At 41.0% G+C, this 17,908-nt stretch overlaps 2 protein-coding genes across 2 annotated transcripts in view; both read left to right on the forward strand.

Moving 5' to 3' along the window:
* Positions 1-2,042: 2,042 nt before the first annotated feature.
* On the forward strand, positions 2,043-5,791 carry Mcm7 (minichromosome maintenance 7). The gene is made up of 10 exons (XM_071779761.1): positions 2,043-2,210; positions 2,367-2,575; positions 2,746-2,912; positions 2,989-3,169; positions 3,309-3,446; positions 3,505-3,690; positions 3,775-3,988; positions 4,093-4,570; positions 5,021-5,172; positions 5,281-5,791. Exons 1-10 carry the CDS (start codon positions 2,171-2,173, stop codon positions 5,694-5,696), a joined length of 2,181 nt encoding a protein of 726 aa, XP_071635862.1. The 5' UTR covers positions 2,043-2,170; the 3' UTR covers positions 5,697-5,791.
* Positions 5,792-6,577: 786 nt separating this feature from the next.
* Dally (division abnormally delayed protein) overlaps positions 6,578-17,908 on the forward strand; it is a 44,029-nt gene continuing 32,698 nt past the window's right edge. Inside the window, exons 1-4 of the mRNA XM_071779763.1 lie at positions 6,578-7,579; positions 11,643-11,783; positions 16,466-17,042; positions 17,499-17,700. Coding sequence (XP_071635864.1) covers positions 7,354-7,579; positions 11,643-11,783; positions 16,466-17,042; positions 17,499-17,700 — 1,146 coding nt within the window. The 5' untranslated portion in view covers positions 6,578-7,353. The remainder of the gene's footprint in view (positions 7,580-11,642; positions 11,784-16,465; positions 17,043-17,498; positions 17,701-17,908) is intronic.

Here is a 17,908-nt window from a genome sequence, read left to right on the forward strand (position 1 = left end):
GTCGTTGTAAGAGGCATACCCCCACCACGTGAGTTTCGCGCCCTGTGTATACGACCATATTATGCCCGATCTACAATAGCTATAGTAAGCTGTAGTAAGCCTCAAGTCGTAAGAAATTGACCAATTACTGGCGAATGTGAGGAGAATGATCGACTGTGATTGGTCAATTTCTTACATCTTGAGGCTTACTACAGCTATTGTAGATCGGGTATTAGGCTCCGGACACACACTTTTTCGTAACAGTAATGCCCGCCCGGTGTCCACGATGCAAGAACTGTGTCCAAGTTTCGGTTTGAGCCAATGAAACTGCTACTTTTCTGTAAGAGCTGCAAGTTGATTGGCTTAAATCGAAACTTGGACACAGTTCTTGCATCGTGGACACCGGGCTTAACAGTAGGATTTCGACCAATCGTGTTACTCGATTCGGCCGTACGTTCCCGAATCGAGTAACGCGATTGGTCGAAATCTTACTGTCACGTTCTACTGAAAGTGTGTGTGGCCAGCTTTACACTGTAGGATCTCTATTATTATTGGGAGCTTTCCAGCAAGCGACACAAGTCGACACAAACGTCGTTCTATCTTTCTTTTTTGGCAATGAGTAACAAAGACAAAACGACACTTGTGTCGACTTGTGTTACTTGCTGGAAAGCCCCCATTGTTAAGCCCGGTGTCCACGATGCAAGAACTGTCCAAGTTTTGGTTTAAGCCAATGAAACTGCTATTTTTCTGTAAGAACTGCAAGTTTATTGGTTTAAATCGAAACTTGGACACAGTTCTTGCATCGTGGACACCGGGCTTTACGGAAGCGAGACCGGCGAGACGTCGTGATCACGTCGTGATCGAGGAGTGACGGAGGATTTCGTGTATTTTCAAGGCGCAGATAACTTAAGAAGCTGTTACCATTCATTTCTTTAAGTATTTCGAAGTTTGAGAGGCCAAAGGTAATTTCGCTTTAACTAAATCGCACACAAATAATAATCCATTGAAATCGACGAAGAAAACGGACGTGTTATGTTGACATTTATTTTCAACGTTATATACTTTGTTGTATTAATCCTTTTTTCTTCTTTAAACTCTCTTGCAGGCACGTTCGATCATCATGAAGCTGTCCATGAACAAACTTCACCGTACTCAAGATATCTCATTGCCATCGAAAATCGCCCGTTATTTTTTTGACAAACTTTTGCTGGGTCTACAATGCGAGTCATAAAGTCGTGAGTCGCAAGAATTGACCAATCACAGTCGATTATTCTCCTCAAATTTGACTGTGATTAGTCAATTCTTGCGACTCACGACTTTGCGACTCGCATTGTAGACCCAGCATTTGATTTCTCTCCGATTTATTTTATAAACTGTTTCTTATTCTGAATAGCGGTCTGCACTTCATTACGTTCTTTTACTTTTAACTCGTGTTGTTTTTCAATCTCATTTAAACGGGATCAATACTTCTGTGGTGAATTTACAACTTCTGACTGTATTTCACTTATCATCTTGGACAGCTAAAATTGATAAAGTGCGCGTTAAAAATTTATCGATTATTGTACGGCAATAAAAGTGTAAAGCCCGGTGTCCACGATGCGAGAACTGTGTCCAAGTTTCGGTTTAAGCCAATGAAACTGCTACTTTTCTGTAAGAGCTGCAAGTTGATTGGCTAAAGCCCGGTGTCCACGATGCAAGAACTGTGTCCAAGTTTCGATTTTAAGCCAATCAACTTGCAGTTCTTACAGAAAAGTAGCAGTTTCATTGGCTTAAACCGAAACTTGGACACAGTTCTAGCATCGTGGACACCGGGCTTTAAATCGAAACTTGGACACAGTTCTTGCATCGTGGACATCGGGCTTTATGCTAGGTCTACAATGCAAGTCGTAAAGTCGTGAGTCGTAAGAATTGACCAATCACAACAATAGTCGATTATTCTCCTCAACTTTCTAGGTTTAGCCTATATATAGCCTCAGTGGCCAAACTCTTATATAGGGACTTTATATTTCTCTAGCTAGAGCTTCTCATCAATGTGTTTTATAACCTATGCTTTTAATTTGCGCGCGAAGACGCGGTAAACGTTATTTATAACCGCAATATCCGTGACATTCGTGTTGGGACGTGGGGGAGAAAAGAACATTTAACGAGACGAATTTCAAGCAAGGTTGCGTTTACTGAAATCTCTTGAAAAATGGCGAATAAAATAGCAAGGGATTACACCAAAGACAAGGGTAAGATCTTTTACGTTCTTGCAGTTACTTCAATTGAGAAGTGATTGTTTATATAACCGGCTTGACATCAATTAATTTTGACAATCCGTCTGTTCTTTTTCGAAGAACAATATTAATCTATTAAATTAATAAATTTTACGAATATTTATACTTTAGAACAAATAAAGACCTTCTTCCTGGAATTCGTGGCGATCGACGATAAGTCAGGAGATAAAACCTTCAAATATAGACAGATGCTTACCAAGATAGCACACAGAGAACAAATCAGCTTCGAGATCGATCTGGATGATGTGCTGTCGTTTGACGACGAATTAGCCATGTCTATTGTTAATAATACACGACGATATACTAATTTAGTCCTGAATGTATGTTTACATAAAAATTATTCCAAATACTGAAGATTTAATACAAGAAAAATTTACATTTGTCATGTAGACATAACTGCATAAATTTGAATGTCAAATTGTTGCTAAATGTATAAGTTTGTTTCATAGCTGCATGCAAAAATCAATTAAATATGAATTTTTTAATGTAGCTAGTTCAAGAGATGCTGCCTGACTTCAAGGAAGGGGTTGTTCTGCCTAAAGATCCATTGGACGTGTACACGGAGCATCGATTATTATTGGAAGCACGTAACAGGGCTCCAGGTGGACCTCAAAGTGCTCTCAAAACTAATTATGCTCCTGAGTTGATGCGCCGCTTGTAAGGAAACTTAATTTACATTCCGATATTTGTTACGTAGAAGTACTCCAGACTCACAAAAATATCTATCTTTTAGTGAAGTCTACTTTAAAGATTTCTCTGATGCGAAGGCATATTCAGTGAGAGATATCAAGGCGGACAAGATTGGGAAGTTGGTGACAGTTAGAGGTATTGTTACTAAAGCAACTGAAGTAAAGCCGATGATAGTTGTGGCGACGTATACGTGCGACGAGTGTGGTTCGGAAGTGAGCCAGCCGGTAAGAAAGCTGATATTTCTTCTCGAGTTTTTATATGTCCAGTTATAGTTTATAATTAAATAATATAATTTAAATATGTATTTTATAATTTTTGCCATGTTTAAAAAAAGACCTTTTTTATGTTGCATAATTATTATAGGTACATTCCATGAGCTTCATGCCAATACGAACATGCCCGAGCGACGGATGCCGTGTAAATAAATCCGGTGGCAGGTTGTATCTGCAGACAAAGGGCTCAAAGTTCGTCAAATTTCAAGAAATAAAATTGCAAGAACATGTAAGTTCGCAAATATTTAAGTATTCTTTCTTGAATTACTGACGTTTGTATTTTACAGAGCGAGCAGGTTCCGGTCGGTCACATACCACGATCATTGACCATCTTCTGTCGTGGCGAAACTACGAGAACTTGCCTGCCCGGGGATCACGTCATCATAACCGGTGTGTTTCTACCTTTCTTGAAAACGGGTTTTCATGCTAGAGCAGGACCTGCGCTGTCCAGTGAAACTTACTTGGATGCACATGTAAGAATAAATAAATCGATTCTACGATTATAAAATTGTCTTAGTTTTTTACTTACGCAAAGTTTATTTCCCGTTTGATTTCAGAAAGTGATATGTCTGAATAATGTGAATACCATAGACGAGAGCAATGCAGAATTGACCGATGAAGAACTCAGTTTACTGATGCAGGATGATTTTTACAACAAGTTGGCTTGTTCCTTAGCTCCTGAAATTTATGGACTTGAAGATGTAAAGAAGGCGTTGCTTCTGCTTCTCGTTGGGGGAACGGACAAGAAAAGAGGCGATATCAAAATTCGAGGTAAAGATGTCTTCATGATTTAAGAATTTAGCATTTATGTATCTCTACTTAAATATATCATTAAAATACCGATAAGCATATTAAGATAACTCTATTGCTTTTAGGCAATATCAATATTTGTTTGATGGGAGATCCCGGTGTGGCCAAGTCGCAATTATTATCCTACATTACGCGATTGGCCCCAAGATCGCAGTACACCACAGGACGAGGATCGTCTGGCGTGGGTTTGACCGCTGCTATCATGAAGGATCCTTTAACGGGCCAAATGGTGCTGGAAGGTGGAGCTTTAGTATTGGCGGATCAGGGGGTGTGTTGCATCGATGAATTTGATAAAATGGCAGACGCGGACAGAACGGCGATTCACGAAGTGATGGAGCAACAGACCATATCTATCGCCAAAGCTGGTATAATGGCCCGTTTGAATGCCAGAGTCTCTATATTAGCCGCCGCCAATCCGGCATACGGCAGATATAATCCGCAGAGAACGGTCGAGCAGAATATTCAATTGCCCGCCGCCCTGCTGTCACGATTTGACTTATTGTGGCTTATTCAAGATCGCGCAGATCGGAGTAATGATCTTAAGTAAGTATTTTATAACACACAAAATCGAGCCTAAGGGCTGGTTGTTTCAGCCTGTTGCTAAACTACCTAATAGTTAAATCATATGTCTATCTTTGTCTAATGTAAAGGATGAACAAAGACATATATATGATTTAATTATTAGTTAGTTTACCAACAGGTTGGAACAATCGGGCCTAAGGGCTGGTTGTTTCAGCCTGTTGCTAAACTACCTAATAGTTAAATCATATGTATGCCTTTGTTTATCCTTTACATTGGGCAAAGATAAACATATGATTTAACCATTAGGTAGCTTACCAATAGGTTGGAACAATCGGCCCTTAGAATGATATTCGCAATATTCGCATATTATTTTTTATATTAACCACCGTTCTTTCAGTTCTATATCTAAATAAAAATTGTTTTTAATTTTATATTTGTATGCTGATAATGAATACAAGTATTCTTTCGTAGACTCGCGCAACATATCACGTATGTTCATCAACATTGCTCACAACCTCCGACAGAGACGGAAGCTATAGATATGCAATTGATAAGAAAATACATAAATCTGTGTAAAACGAAAGAACCTGTTGTATCAGAAGAATTAACGGAATATATTGTGGGTACGTATATATACAAGTCATATTATATTTTAAATATTATGTCTTAATACATGTCATAAAATATAAAATATTTATTTGGCAGATATATATAATATTATTTTTTTGCAGACTCTTATGTGGAAATGCGGAAAGAAGCGCGTAACAGCCACGACAAGACATTCACTTCCGCTCGTAATCTATTGGCTATCCTCCGATTGTCGACGGCATTAGCACGATTGCGGTTATCGAACGTGGTTGATAAGGACGACATAGCAGAAGCAAACAGATTAGTAGAGATGTCCAAACATTCGATCAATTACTCCGAACAACGCACCAACAACGCGCAACAGAATCCGACTAACAGAATCTTCCAATTAATACGCGAGCTCGCTGGCGATAAGAAAACTGTCAAAGTGTCAGATATTCTGGAGCGATGTACGAGCAAGGGATTCAAACCTGATCCAGTATATAGATGCATCGAGGAATACGAAGCGTTGAACGTATGGCAGGTCAATCAAACCAGAAGATTAATTACTTTTATTTAATTTTTAGCTTTGAAGACAATATCTACTGCAGAAACTAACATTTTTTATACCTTGGAAGGCATTTTTACAATAAAAGATTCATCAATATTTATTTATTTTATAATTGATTTTATAATGACATTAAATAATAAATTATATTATGCAATTGTGTGAAAGCGTTCCGCCTAAGAATCAATTTAATGAAATTAACTTAATTACTTTGTTGATTTTCGAGAATTTAGGTTTGCGCGGTTGACAATCTCAAACTTAAAATTTCAAAAATTTTTTGAATTTCTTGAAATTTTAGATAATATAACCTTCTCACCTATTATATTCTCCTTATAATTTTTTATTTTCGTGATTTCAGCATTAAAATCCTCAAACTTGAAATACTAGGAATTACGATACTCAGAACTTTTGTTAGTTTAGTGTACGAGAATATGAACATAGATAAAAAAATAAGACAAGTATGTTGCATTATTAATGCAGGTTTTATATTTAAAAAATTACAAAATATACATATGTATATAAAGAATATATAAACACACATATGTATATAATCTAAAATCCATATATACATATACATATGAATATACAGAAATCTTTTGCTTGTTAACAATAATCAAAGTTTTTAACAATAAGTATCAAGTTGTAACTATATACATCAAATTATTATATTACATTCAAGATATAGTCAACAATTAGCATTCGCGGAGGGAAAGAAATCTTCTTTATCGACCGCACATAAATACCAACCGTAAGAAACTTTTTCAAAATTAATGTAGCTTCGCGGTATCGACTGTAGAGGGCGCAGCGCTTCGCGCGCTACCTGGCGAGCCCGTTCGAATATCGGGAATCGGGGAGGGCAATGGGCAATAGGCATATCAGAATTGAGAATCAGCCAGGCGCTTCAGTCGCATCGTGTCGCTCGTGGGGGGTGCATCGACGCGCGTCCGCCTCGCTCCCATCTCGCGTTCGCGTTCGCGGTGTAACTTGTACGTAGGGTACGGTGGCGTGTATGCGTTCTCGCACGTGACACATACGCACACGCTCGCCCGCACACGTAAAAATACATATGTGCGTTTCATGCTGTGATACGAGCCGAGTGGCCGAGCGTGCATGTGCCGGGAGCACCGCTGGATGTACGTGATCGCCTGGACGCGTCGCTGATCGCCGTCTCTGACCTCTCCTCTCTTTCTCTCTCCCTCTCTCTCCCTTATTCTTCTCTCCTCTCCTCTCTTCCCGTCTCTTCCTTTTTCCTTCTCTTCCTCGTCTTCCTCCTCTACGAACGCACCAAATGTTCGCGCCGCATGCCCCGAGTGCTCGCAGCACCGCCGCCGCTCGTTTTCGTCGCCGTCGTCGTGCCGTCTGACGGCGCGTCCGCCGTTCGGCAAACGATCACCGCGTTCCGATACGGTGGATGACTCCGCCAGGAACGAATCAGTAAAACAAGAAGAAGAAGAAGAGGAGGAGGAGGAGGAGAAGACACAGGAATACGGATCGCGAAGGCGCTATAGCGATAAGCGGAAGAGAGAAACGATCTTCACCGAGTGTGAGATCTTTTTTCTCGCGAAACGTCCTCCGGTCCCGCGTACGGATTTCCCTCGCGGGTTTCCCTCTATATTTCTCTCTCTTTCTCTCGCCGTTTGTCTCGTCACCCGGGGCCATTTTGCCGAAAATGAAAATAACCCCGCGAGCCGCCTTTCGCGGGTTCCCCGCGTCCTCGCTCCTGCTCGCGATCCTCGTCTGGTGCCACTGCGTGTGCTCGATCGCGCACGCGAGATCGCATCGCCTGAAGACGACGTCCAACGGCACCGAGCCCGCCGCCGACTGCGAGCTGGTCAGGTCGTTCTTCGACTCCAAGAACATCACGCTCGCGCCGGCCGCCGCGGACTCCCCGAAGAGTAAGTGGACCATCTTTCGCACAGTTCGTTATTTGCTGTTTATTTGACGAAAGAAAGAGCGCTTTTCTTTATAGATTAATTCTCTGTACATAAATTTTCACGCGAATAATATTATCAGGCACGAAAGATTCATTATTGGTATATTGGTACATTTCCTATTTACATTATTAGTACATTTCCTACTTGATTGTTACTTTAATCGGCTACGAATGTGATTAACTCACTGTGTATCAAATGCAACCGTCGGGGGAGAATCGTCTTTGCGCGCACGCGGACGAACGTAACGCTCTTGGGAGTCAGCGTCTGACAGAAACGTCAGAATCACCTGATTTTAGCGTATACTGTCGGGCAGTAACGTCAAAATCAGGTGATTCTGACGTTTCTGTCAGACACTGACTCTCCAGAGCGTAGCGCTGAGAAAATGGAAAAGAAGGAAAAGAGGCAGAAGCCTCTCCGAGAGACGAGACGACCGCATTCGAGCGAATGTTCAAAATTGATTAAACGAGATAAAGAGAGTACTTTTAATTAGGATAATTTATGTATAGGATAATTCGAGCAATTTTAATGTTATTATATTTATATATATTTAGGTAACTTTACATCGTACATACACTGAAAAAAAAAAAAAATACTTAGATCCAAGAAAATATTTTTTTACATAGTACCAATGGCTTATTTACTTAATATAATCACATATTTATTTAGAGTTAGATATTTTTACTTAATTTAAATAAATTATTATTTTTACTTAATTTAAGTAAAGATATCTAATTCTCTAAATAAATATGTGATTATATATTAAGTAAATAAGCCATTGGTACTATGTGAAAAAATATTTTCTTGGATCTAAGTATTTTTTTTTTCAGTGTACTGGTGTATAAATAGATATAATATAATAAATAAGTGTGTACGATAATTTTATATCGTATATATTGACATATGAATGTAACATAATAAATAAATATATATCTACGATAATTAGGACTGGCGGATCCTATGGAGAGTTGCTTTAGTATTAGAACACTTTTTTGGAAATAAGAAAATCACTTCTGCTGAATCTGTTTCAATAAGCTAGGAAAGAAATGCATTAAACGTTAAAACAGAAATAGAAGTTTCACCACATTCTGGAATAAAAGTTAAGTTAAGATAATTTTTCCGAAACACCCCTCCCATTATCGACGTCAGGTCCGCTGGTGATTAGGACCGTCGACGTTCACAGCCGAATTTAGAGCATATCGGTCAATTGATTTTTTTATGAAACGAAAGTTCACCGCGAGTCTCGCTCGTCAAAGATATATGTAATTTCTTTTCTCGGTGTTGGGATTATTGAATTTGTCTTGAAAGTCGACGTTCGCTTCAAGTTAGAATATTTTTAACAGCTCGCTCGCGACGACTTCGAGCAGTAATTTCCATTAATTGGGCAGTAATTATCAGTAGTACTTGTATTACCACTGACATTAATAGTTCCCGACATTAACGCACTGTCATATTAATATCAATAATACCCACCGACTATTTTAAGGGATTATCAAAACTGTTGATGTTACGCGCAATTAATATTCGATGTTTGATATCATTAATATTAATGTTGTTCTCACATATTCAGTATACAGTCGCGATCGATATTTCACGTTGGAAGGTATGATTTCTGCGTGCATAAATTTGCATCACGCGTTTCGCATGCAAATTATCCTATTCTTCCTCTTAAATGCGCGAGTTCGCGAATTTTCGCGGGATCGAGAGATTGGCAGGTGCTATATATACTCGTTGTTGAATAAACGGGCATTTTGCTTCGCTAATTACGCGAAACTAATTTGAAAAATGCCGTAGTAAATTAATCTGAAAAATTATCGCAGTTATCAAATATACCATGAAACAGAATCGTAGAATTTTGCGTGAAAAATATTTTCGTTTTATTCCGCGGAATTCGATGAAGTGAACTCGATACTTGCCGAGATATATACTGCGACCACAAGTTTCGTCGGTAGATTTGATTTCTCCCCCGCCCCTTTAGGTGCGGGATTTCATACAGAATTTATTATAAAAGCTCTACGCGGAATTGAGATTGCAAATATTTACGTAATTGAATTCGGATACTTCGAATAAATTTGAATGTGAGGATCCGCCGAGATCGCCGGCATGTCGATTCCGCGTGAACTGACTCCGAGGAAGGCGGAGATTTGGCAAGAGGGAAGTTTGACGCGCGGCACAAGGCACAACGATCTTCCAGTGTCAAAAATCGATCCGTAAAATCGTTCGCGACGTCGCCTCGTGTCGCTCGCGAGCTCGCCTCTCTTTTTTCCAACGATTTTTCATCGTGTCCCCCGTCCGCTTCCTTGTTGTTGATCGCGTAATTTATGATGCTTCTCGGAACATCGGAATTAATCCTATTGGCTAACGCGACTCCAACGCAACGCGCCGCATTGCATAACGCGCGCTTCTTTTTCCATCAATCTCGCGAGTTGGTCGTTTATGAAACGTCTTATTTTTAACGGCCTAAAAATAAGAGGGGAGAGTTATTACGAATCTCGAATCCGAAGGTAACGTTTTGCTTCCCAGAGGGAAAATCAACGGTCTCCATAAGTAATTATATATGTATATATACAATTATATGTAGATCAACGTCCACACACGTTATATATATGTATATCTCTATCTTTTTCTCTTTTCTTTGTCACGTTCATTTGTGAGTTGACTCGTGTTAGCCTTGTTGCCCGACTGAACCCCGTCTGCTCTCTCCATTAAATTTTTTTTATTTCTAATATACATTCCAAATATTCCAAATCAATTTAATTTAACAATCGCTAACCGACCAATCTGCTCGCCGGAACTTTTACATTTACTTCTATATTCGCTTACGTTTCACCTATACTTGTCTTTTCTTCTATTTTTACACTCGTCTCTGCATTTAATTACCGATTTCTATATTCATTCGTACTTTTATTTCGCGCTGTGTACCCGTATATTTTTAAATTCGACGCGGCGGCGTTCGGTCGCGAAACCGGTTCGCTCGCAGGCAAAGAGGAATGCACGTCACCGCGGGATTTCGATCGTTCGCGACGCCGCGCCGCGCCGCGCCGCGCCGCGTATTTTCTGATCCCGGTCAAAATTATCAGCGCGGAAGCGTTAATATTGCCTTACGCGAATATTAATGTATAACGCGCTATATGGGCAAGCTCGTAGTATTTAATATGCAAATGTAGCGAGCGCTGAATTGGAGCAGCTATTTGGATTTCGCCGTGGATTTTGTTCTCCAAGTTTCCCACGCGTTGGAAAGCTACCTTTCGGTAAATTTCTGGCATTTTCGCGAAAATTCTGAATAATCCCGCATGAGCATTCTCGCGTCCTTAATTACCGTGGCTCAAATTAATTGCGATTAATATTATGGTCATTGGTAATTCTCGAGATTGGCACCTCTCGATTCTTATTCTGTTTATATTCGCTGAAATTATTTTTCAAACATGGGAGGACTTTTAGAATTGTTCGCATCACATTATTCCACTGACTATATCGGAAATTCTGGAAATATTAAGTGCCGATTCGCAGAGTGCCATTTGAGTATCGATGTCCCTTTCGGAAAATGCCAATGCGGAATTGTAAATAACGCGCAGTTAATACCCGATACACCGGATATCCGTACGAGATATATACGAACGTGAAATTGCGCGCGTGGAAAGATGAAAAGCCCGATTAATTCGATTTTAAAATAAAATTCCCTGTGCGTGATAAAACAATTCGGTATAATAGAATTACCGTTCGGTCGGATTACAGAGATTCCGCGATTCAGATTTCATTTACATCGGGAGGGGGGGGCGGGAGGTCTTTTTCAGTGGACCGTGATTTTCCGCGAATACAGGTCAGATCACCGAACTCTTATATCACGAGCTTACGCCAGAGTTTAACGCAATTTAAACGCGGGACTCTCGGGAGAGGGGCCCCCCCTCGGTGCCCCCAATTCGATTTAACTTCGGCTGAGCAAAAAGGGGGAGCCCGTAAGGGGGAAGTACGCAACTTTAATGGGTGACGTTGCGCGATAATAAAGCGAAATATTTCTCCTTTTCAGCGAGATGCGGTGGCAAGTGCTGCGGCGAAGAGATGGAGGAGCGTCTGAAGCAACAAGCCCGGGTGGAGTTCCACGATCTGATCCATCATCACAGTAGAAGTCTACAAGGCCTCCTCGCCACCACCGCCGACGCTCTCAGAGGTAGGCTATACTCCACCTTTTAGAACTGCATTCTAACGCGTTCGCCGCCTGACTGAATACTTAAGACTTTAGACGAGTAAACGTATGCTTAATATCTCGCTTAATACAAATCTTTACTAACGTACTCAGTTGCACTGGGTTACTTGTGAAAATGCTTATTTGATAAAAACACTTTATTTTTTATCCTCCTATTTTCACTGATGTCTATTAATTCTCGTCGTTGGAAGGTCCATTAAATTATTTTATTTGTGACCTTGTTTACCTTAACTTATCTACTAGATAATTAAATCTCTCCCTTAAAGACGATTTAATGAGTAATTTAATTAGAACCAACTTGATAAAATAAAAGACACGTGGAATCAATTTTTAACATGATGCTTATAAAGAATAGTTTCAACTTTTTTACGAAATATCAGGCGACTTGATGACTCTTGGATTTGATATCGCATTATAATATAATGTGTAGTCGACAGCGAAAACAAATTAAAAATTAATAACGCAAATTTTCAACTCCACGAAAGATTTAAGTAAAGACTTTCAAGTAAAGTAAAGTGCTTCCAATCTTGGCGGTAAATGAATATACCTATTTTTGGACTCTATGTGTAGCGAACAAATTTACGTTTTGAATTTCTTTCGAAGAAAGGGCACGAGGTCCGCAGTTACTAAATAATTAAATTACTTCGAGGAGGAAAGAAGAGCACTACCGTGTCAATAACCGTGTCGAGTGTATCCTCCGAAGTATATATAAAATTCTCAGTTTTCTGTCCTGCCCGTAAAGACACCCTGGAACGTCGATATAGAGTGGCCAGCGGTTTATTCTTCGTTTCCGGTGTTTTGTCATTAGAATAACAGGGTTTTCAGCGCTCTTCGCTAGCCCTTCAGCTTTGATTTATGGAGATTCCTGGCCGGTGTATCGGCAAAAGTTCGACAAAAGGGAGGAAGGGACGACTTCTCTCCCTGAAAAGATGCCTCTATCGGCTTTCATCGTATCCGCGATTCCTGCACCCTGAAAGCCTCGATAATTATCGTGGACGATTTCGAGAGCTCCGGCTCTTTCTCTCTCTTTCTCTCATTCTCGAAGACTCCGCGGGACTCCCTCGAAGGTGAAGAATCGGAGTTGCTCTCCGGCGTGCCGCCTTATACGGGGACAAGAAAGCGAACCGCGCTATCCCTTCTCTCCTCGATTCTTATACCTCCCTTTCCTCCCTGTCGCTCGGCCGATCTATCTCCTTAATTCCCGCGTCGACCTCGCGCGTAAGATCGGCCGCCCAAACATGTCACTCCTCATCTCGAGCCGCGAGCGGAATTTGCATACGAGAAATTAACGCGCGATGTCAATAGTGATTCATCTTCATCGTTCTACATTACCCGCTTTATTACTTTCAATTTGCCGCGTATCATTTTATTCCCATTGCGCGATGACAGATCGTTGCGTTGCCTTTATTTCACCCCGGGACAAACGGGACGATGATTTCATCTCTCTCCGGCTCTCCGCTTTTCGACTTTCAGAGAAACATTTTTTTCGACCTCGCGGGACCGAATTTCAACATCGAGCGATTCGGCCGTACGGCTTCCTTTAGTCATCGCGATTACGTCGTCAGTTCGGTATTTATACGCGAGGATACGCGCTAACCGGTACGCGCGCGCGCGCGCGCGCTCGGGCAGGAACGGAAAACGAGGTAAGACAGAGGATGATAGGCGGCGGAGCGTGCGCGGAAACGCGAGGCGGAGGCGGCGTGTTCGCGAAGCGCGTGTCGTTGCCTCGGTAACGCGGCGTCTAGAATTCAAGCGCAGCCTCCGCTTTCTGCTATTTTCGATACCGCGAAAAACGTGTTTCCTCCCTCTCTCTCTCTTTCTCTCTTTTCTCTACGCCTGCAAATGTTTGTATCCTCGCGGACGACGAGTGCGTCGATATGTTTTTCGTGATGGGCCGCGCGGAAACCGATCCTTCGCGAATCGCAGTTAGCCTGCTTTAACAAATTTATCATATTTTTAAGTTTTTTGAATAGCAATAGAGTAATAAAGGATGGTCCACTTCTTTGGTTAATAAATATATGCAGTTTGTTGCCGTTTTACTGGCAACTTTTTATTTTTTTTTGTATTAGAAATTGATTGTGCGATGTATACACTATTAAATTCGTAGTGTCAAATTATACTCAATTTGAGTATAATTTTTAACTATTCCTATAAGTCGCCACTGCTTCTACTCAATATGTCGTTAATTTAATTAAAACAATGTAAACTTAACTAAATTAATGGAGTTTAAATAATATATTTCGACACACATGGTAGTTAAAAGTAACAAAATATTATTTAACTCAAGGTATTGATTTAAGTTTCATCTTTTAATATTTAACAGTGTGCAATTGCGTAAATTTAAGCGCTGTCCTGATACGAAAAATATATCTAAATTTACGAGATTCGTTTCTACATTTGAGAATTTCTTGATAACTTTTTAATGAATTATTTTGAAGATCTGCGTCTATCGTGGATAAAATTGTTTAAAATTAATGCATTTCTGTATTACGCTTCACATATATAAATTGTATGATACTTTTTTACTTAAAAGAAACTTCCAAGGAACTTTTCGGATATTATTAATCTATCTAAAAATCTAAACTATTATATAATCCATCAAAATTTCTAATATATTAAATATATATTTTTTACATTCTTTATAAAAATTAAATTTGTATTTGTCCTTTAAATGTTATACCATTACTAACATTGTGTGGTATCTCGAGAGAAGAGATCTTCGTATCTGTCTTATCAATAAAGAAAAACTTGGGTTCGAAGGAATGCTTCGATTTTTACGCTTGTTTGAATAGGATCGATGTAATTTCCTAAAAGGACGTACACGCGAGGCCATTGCCGATTTTATTTCTGTCCATTCGATGGAATCTTGGTAATTGAAGGAAAACAAATCCGAGTAGTCGCACGCGATACCGCCTTTGAAGTCTGAATTAACTTGGGTATGATCCGGCTCGACAAATAATGTTTCACAGGAGGAAAGTAAATGTCTGTTGCCCTATCGAAAGAGAAAGAGAGAGAGAGAGAAAGAAAGAGGGAAGGAGAGAAACGACGAAAGACGACGGCTGCGGGATATCGCAACGCGTATTTTTATTTGTCGTTAATTTTAGTCGCCTCACAACCGCGCAAGACATATCCATTTAAAAATAAATTACTCTCCGCTCCGTTGCGATCCCGGTGGGAAACGCGGATACGACTTTCGTTCGCGCAGCATAATTCTGGAGCGCAATGTCGCAAATCAGATATCGGAACCGGTATATATTCTCGGTGAGTCCAATTTCAGTATCGTGCGTGATGTTTCGCGAGGAGAGAGAACCATATTTTCAAGAGAAACGGCAGCATTTCGAAATGGCCCTCGCTCGGTTATGCATCGAGGCCGCCGATGGAATTTTCGAAATCTCATGGTTGTCTACCTCATATATTGTATTATGTAATCATGATATATAATAAATATATTTTTAATTAATACATAAATATACATTTTTATACAACCGTATATCTATACTTACGTAATTGATTTAGCTGCAATTTATTGTGCATTATTAAACATAATGCATTTTTGATATCACATATTTTTAACGTTTACACGCGTGACGCTTATATATACACATCTGCTTTAATCCCAATAATCGATATTATCGAAAGAGATATAATCGGCGGACCTTCTTGTCCCTGGCCGATCGCCACTTCTCTTGATAATATCATTAGAGCCGCAAGATGCACGTCCCTAGGCCGCGCATAGATTCTTGGCCGAGGCCACTTGAAACCAAAGCGGGAATCGAGGAGCACTTATCGTCCGTCTTCTTCGTTTTACGCGTTCGCACGGATTAGGTAAGTGCGACCGCGTTCTTTCTCAGTCCGTCACGAGCACGGCGCTCTTCTTCTCGTTCCACTCACGAAATCTCAAGTGGGTGGATTTGCATGAGGAATTATTTGATCGAGTTAGATTAGAAGAACTAACGGAGGAAAAGGGAACAGGGTCGGCTAAACCGCTGACGCGTATATATACAAGCTTGTATCGGGGATGACTATCTTTATTCTTTTGATCCCGAGCAATTTTTTCTTTTGATATTTTAGTATAATCTTTTCCTCAGGTATTTCAAGTTTCTTAACTTTGTCAATACAAACAAAACGGACCTAACCAAAGACGAGTTTTCAAAAGAGAAAATATTTTTCCACTAAACAATATACGTTTTATCTGCGTTTTTTTTTTCGGACCGAAAAATGGCATTCGCGCGAAAAGAATGTTAAAAGTTAATCTCCGCTATTGTTACCGTCTAATCTTCTCTTACAATGAATAGGAATACAAAGACGCTGCTTTGTTATTTTATCACCTTAAGGTTCTTAGAAATGTTTTCTCTATTTGAATAGAACACATTTTTCTCTTTCATTTCTTAGATAGAATAAAACACACCTTTCCTTTTTGACTTACATCTTATCTAGAAATGATATATATATATATATTGAACACTCGACGACGGAGAAATCTCCTCGAGAGTTCCAAAAATGTCGAGCTTCCAATACTTTTCCGGTCTCCGATTCGAGGATTACGCGAACCTCGACATCGAGTTGCGGCAAATGGACGGAGATTTTTCAGGCGTTAAATCGCGCTTGTAAAATATTAAAGAGAGCGCTTTCTGCCATCTGTGCAGAGACGGTGATCGTGTTGCTGCGGAGGTCGGAGAACAAGACCCTGATCATGTTCGACCACGTGTACCGCTCGATGGCGGTGCAGAGCAGATCATCGATCCGAGGGCTCTACCAGGCGATGATGGACTACGTGTCGCCCGCCAACACCCCGGACAATTTGCAGCAGCCGTTGACGCGCGAGACGCTGCAGGAGCGCATCAACGAGTTCTTCACGCGGCTCTTCCCGATCGCTTACCATTATGCCATTAATCCGCATGGGGATCGACAGGATTTCACCGACAAGTTCAAGTCCTGCCTGTACGAGAGGATCGACGAGATACAGCCGTTCGGCGACACGCCCCAGGATATATTTAAGAAGATCGGCAAGAGCTTGGAGGCCACCAGGATTCTGGTGCAGGCGTTAACACTCGGCAAAACTGTCCTCGACAAGACCGACAACGTGCTATTTGCCACCGACAGCAGCAGTCCGCAACAGGAGGCCTGCTACGATGCTCTGCTTAGGATGACCTATTGTCCCAAATGCATGGGAATTGCAGATGATATAAAACCCTGCAACGGATTCTGCACGAACGTGGTGAGGTGAGTGACGGCCAGTTTATAAGAATAGTCCTAGGAATTGTCGGAATGCGTGGGGCCTATTGTTAATAGGGGATGGGAAGGAGGTGTTAAAATCTTATCGGCGTATAACAAATCCGCTTTTCCGGTAGGCGCAACGATACGGGAAATACCGACCGTTACGCGCGGTAAACTGTGCATGACCGAGTAATGAGGCTTGTAATATCGCCTCTCCCCGATGGATGATTAAGCGACCGAATTGATAATTATTATAATTATCTACAATTATCTCGGATCGGGAGATTGCTGTTTCCCACGTGAGATTTTGAGCATAATTATCCGTGTTACAGGGAAATTATTACGGAGCGATTTATAATTATTGGACTAGCATAATAATCCGATACGGTGACTCGCGACCGGCGGCCTTAATTCGCGAGTTGTGAGAGACCACGAGAGAGAAAATGCAAATAAACGTTGCAGAGGCTGCCTGACGGAGCCGGCATCCGAACTGGATCTCGCGTGGTCCGGTTACGTGGAGACGGTCGAGAGGCTCGTCGCGGCGGTGAGCAGCAATACCGATTACCACGGTCTGAACGTCAGGTTCGCCGTCAGGGAGTTGGACTCCCGCATTTCGGATGCCATCATGCACGCGATGGAGGACGGTCCGCGGCTCGAGGAGAAGGTGAGTGAGATCGAAGGAGCCTTTTAACGATTTTGCGTCTCGACGCCGGCGCCGTGGCCGATATCGGAGCGCTAATAGATCTGCTAATTACGTCATCGCTAATTATGTCTTCGCGAGGATCGCGGGGAAGCGACGCGTTGAAATTTTTGAAACATATGTGCACACGCAAAATTTAACGATAAACTTTACCGTTAATCGAGATTCACCC

Source organism: Temnothorax longispinosus, chromosome 5, assembly GCF_030848805.1.
Source record: "Temnothorax longispinosus isolate EJ_2023e chromosome 5, Tlon_JGU_v1, whole genome shotgun sequence".
Lineage (NCBI taxonomy): Eukaryota > Metazoa > Arthropoda > Insecta > Hymenoptera > Formicidae > Temnothorax > Temnothorax longispinosus.

Bases quoted from the DNA above. Each gene is read 5' to 3' on its own strand.
- Mcm7 (XM_071779761.1), top strand. From the start codon at position 2,171: ATGGCGAATAAAATAGCAAGGGATTACACCAAAGACAAGG. The intron at 2,913-2,988 runs GTAAGGAAACTT...TCTATCTTTTAG, and splicing joins CCTGAGTTGATGCGCCGCTT to TGAAGTCTACTTTAAAGATT. The intron at 5,173-5,280 runs GTACGTATATAT...ATTTTTTTGCAG, and splicing joins ATTAACGGAATATATTGTGG to ACTCTTATGTGGAAATGCGG.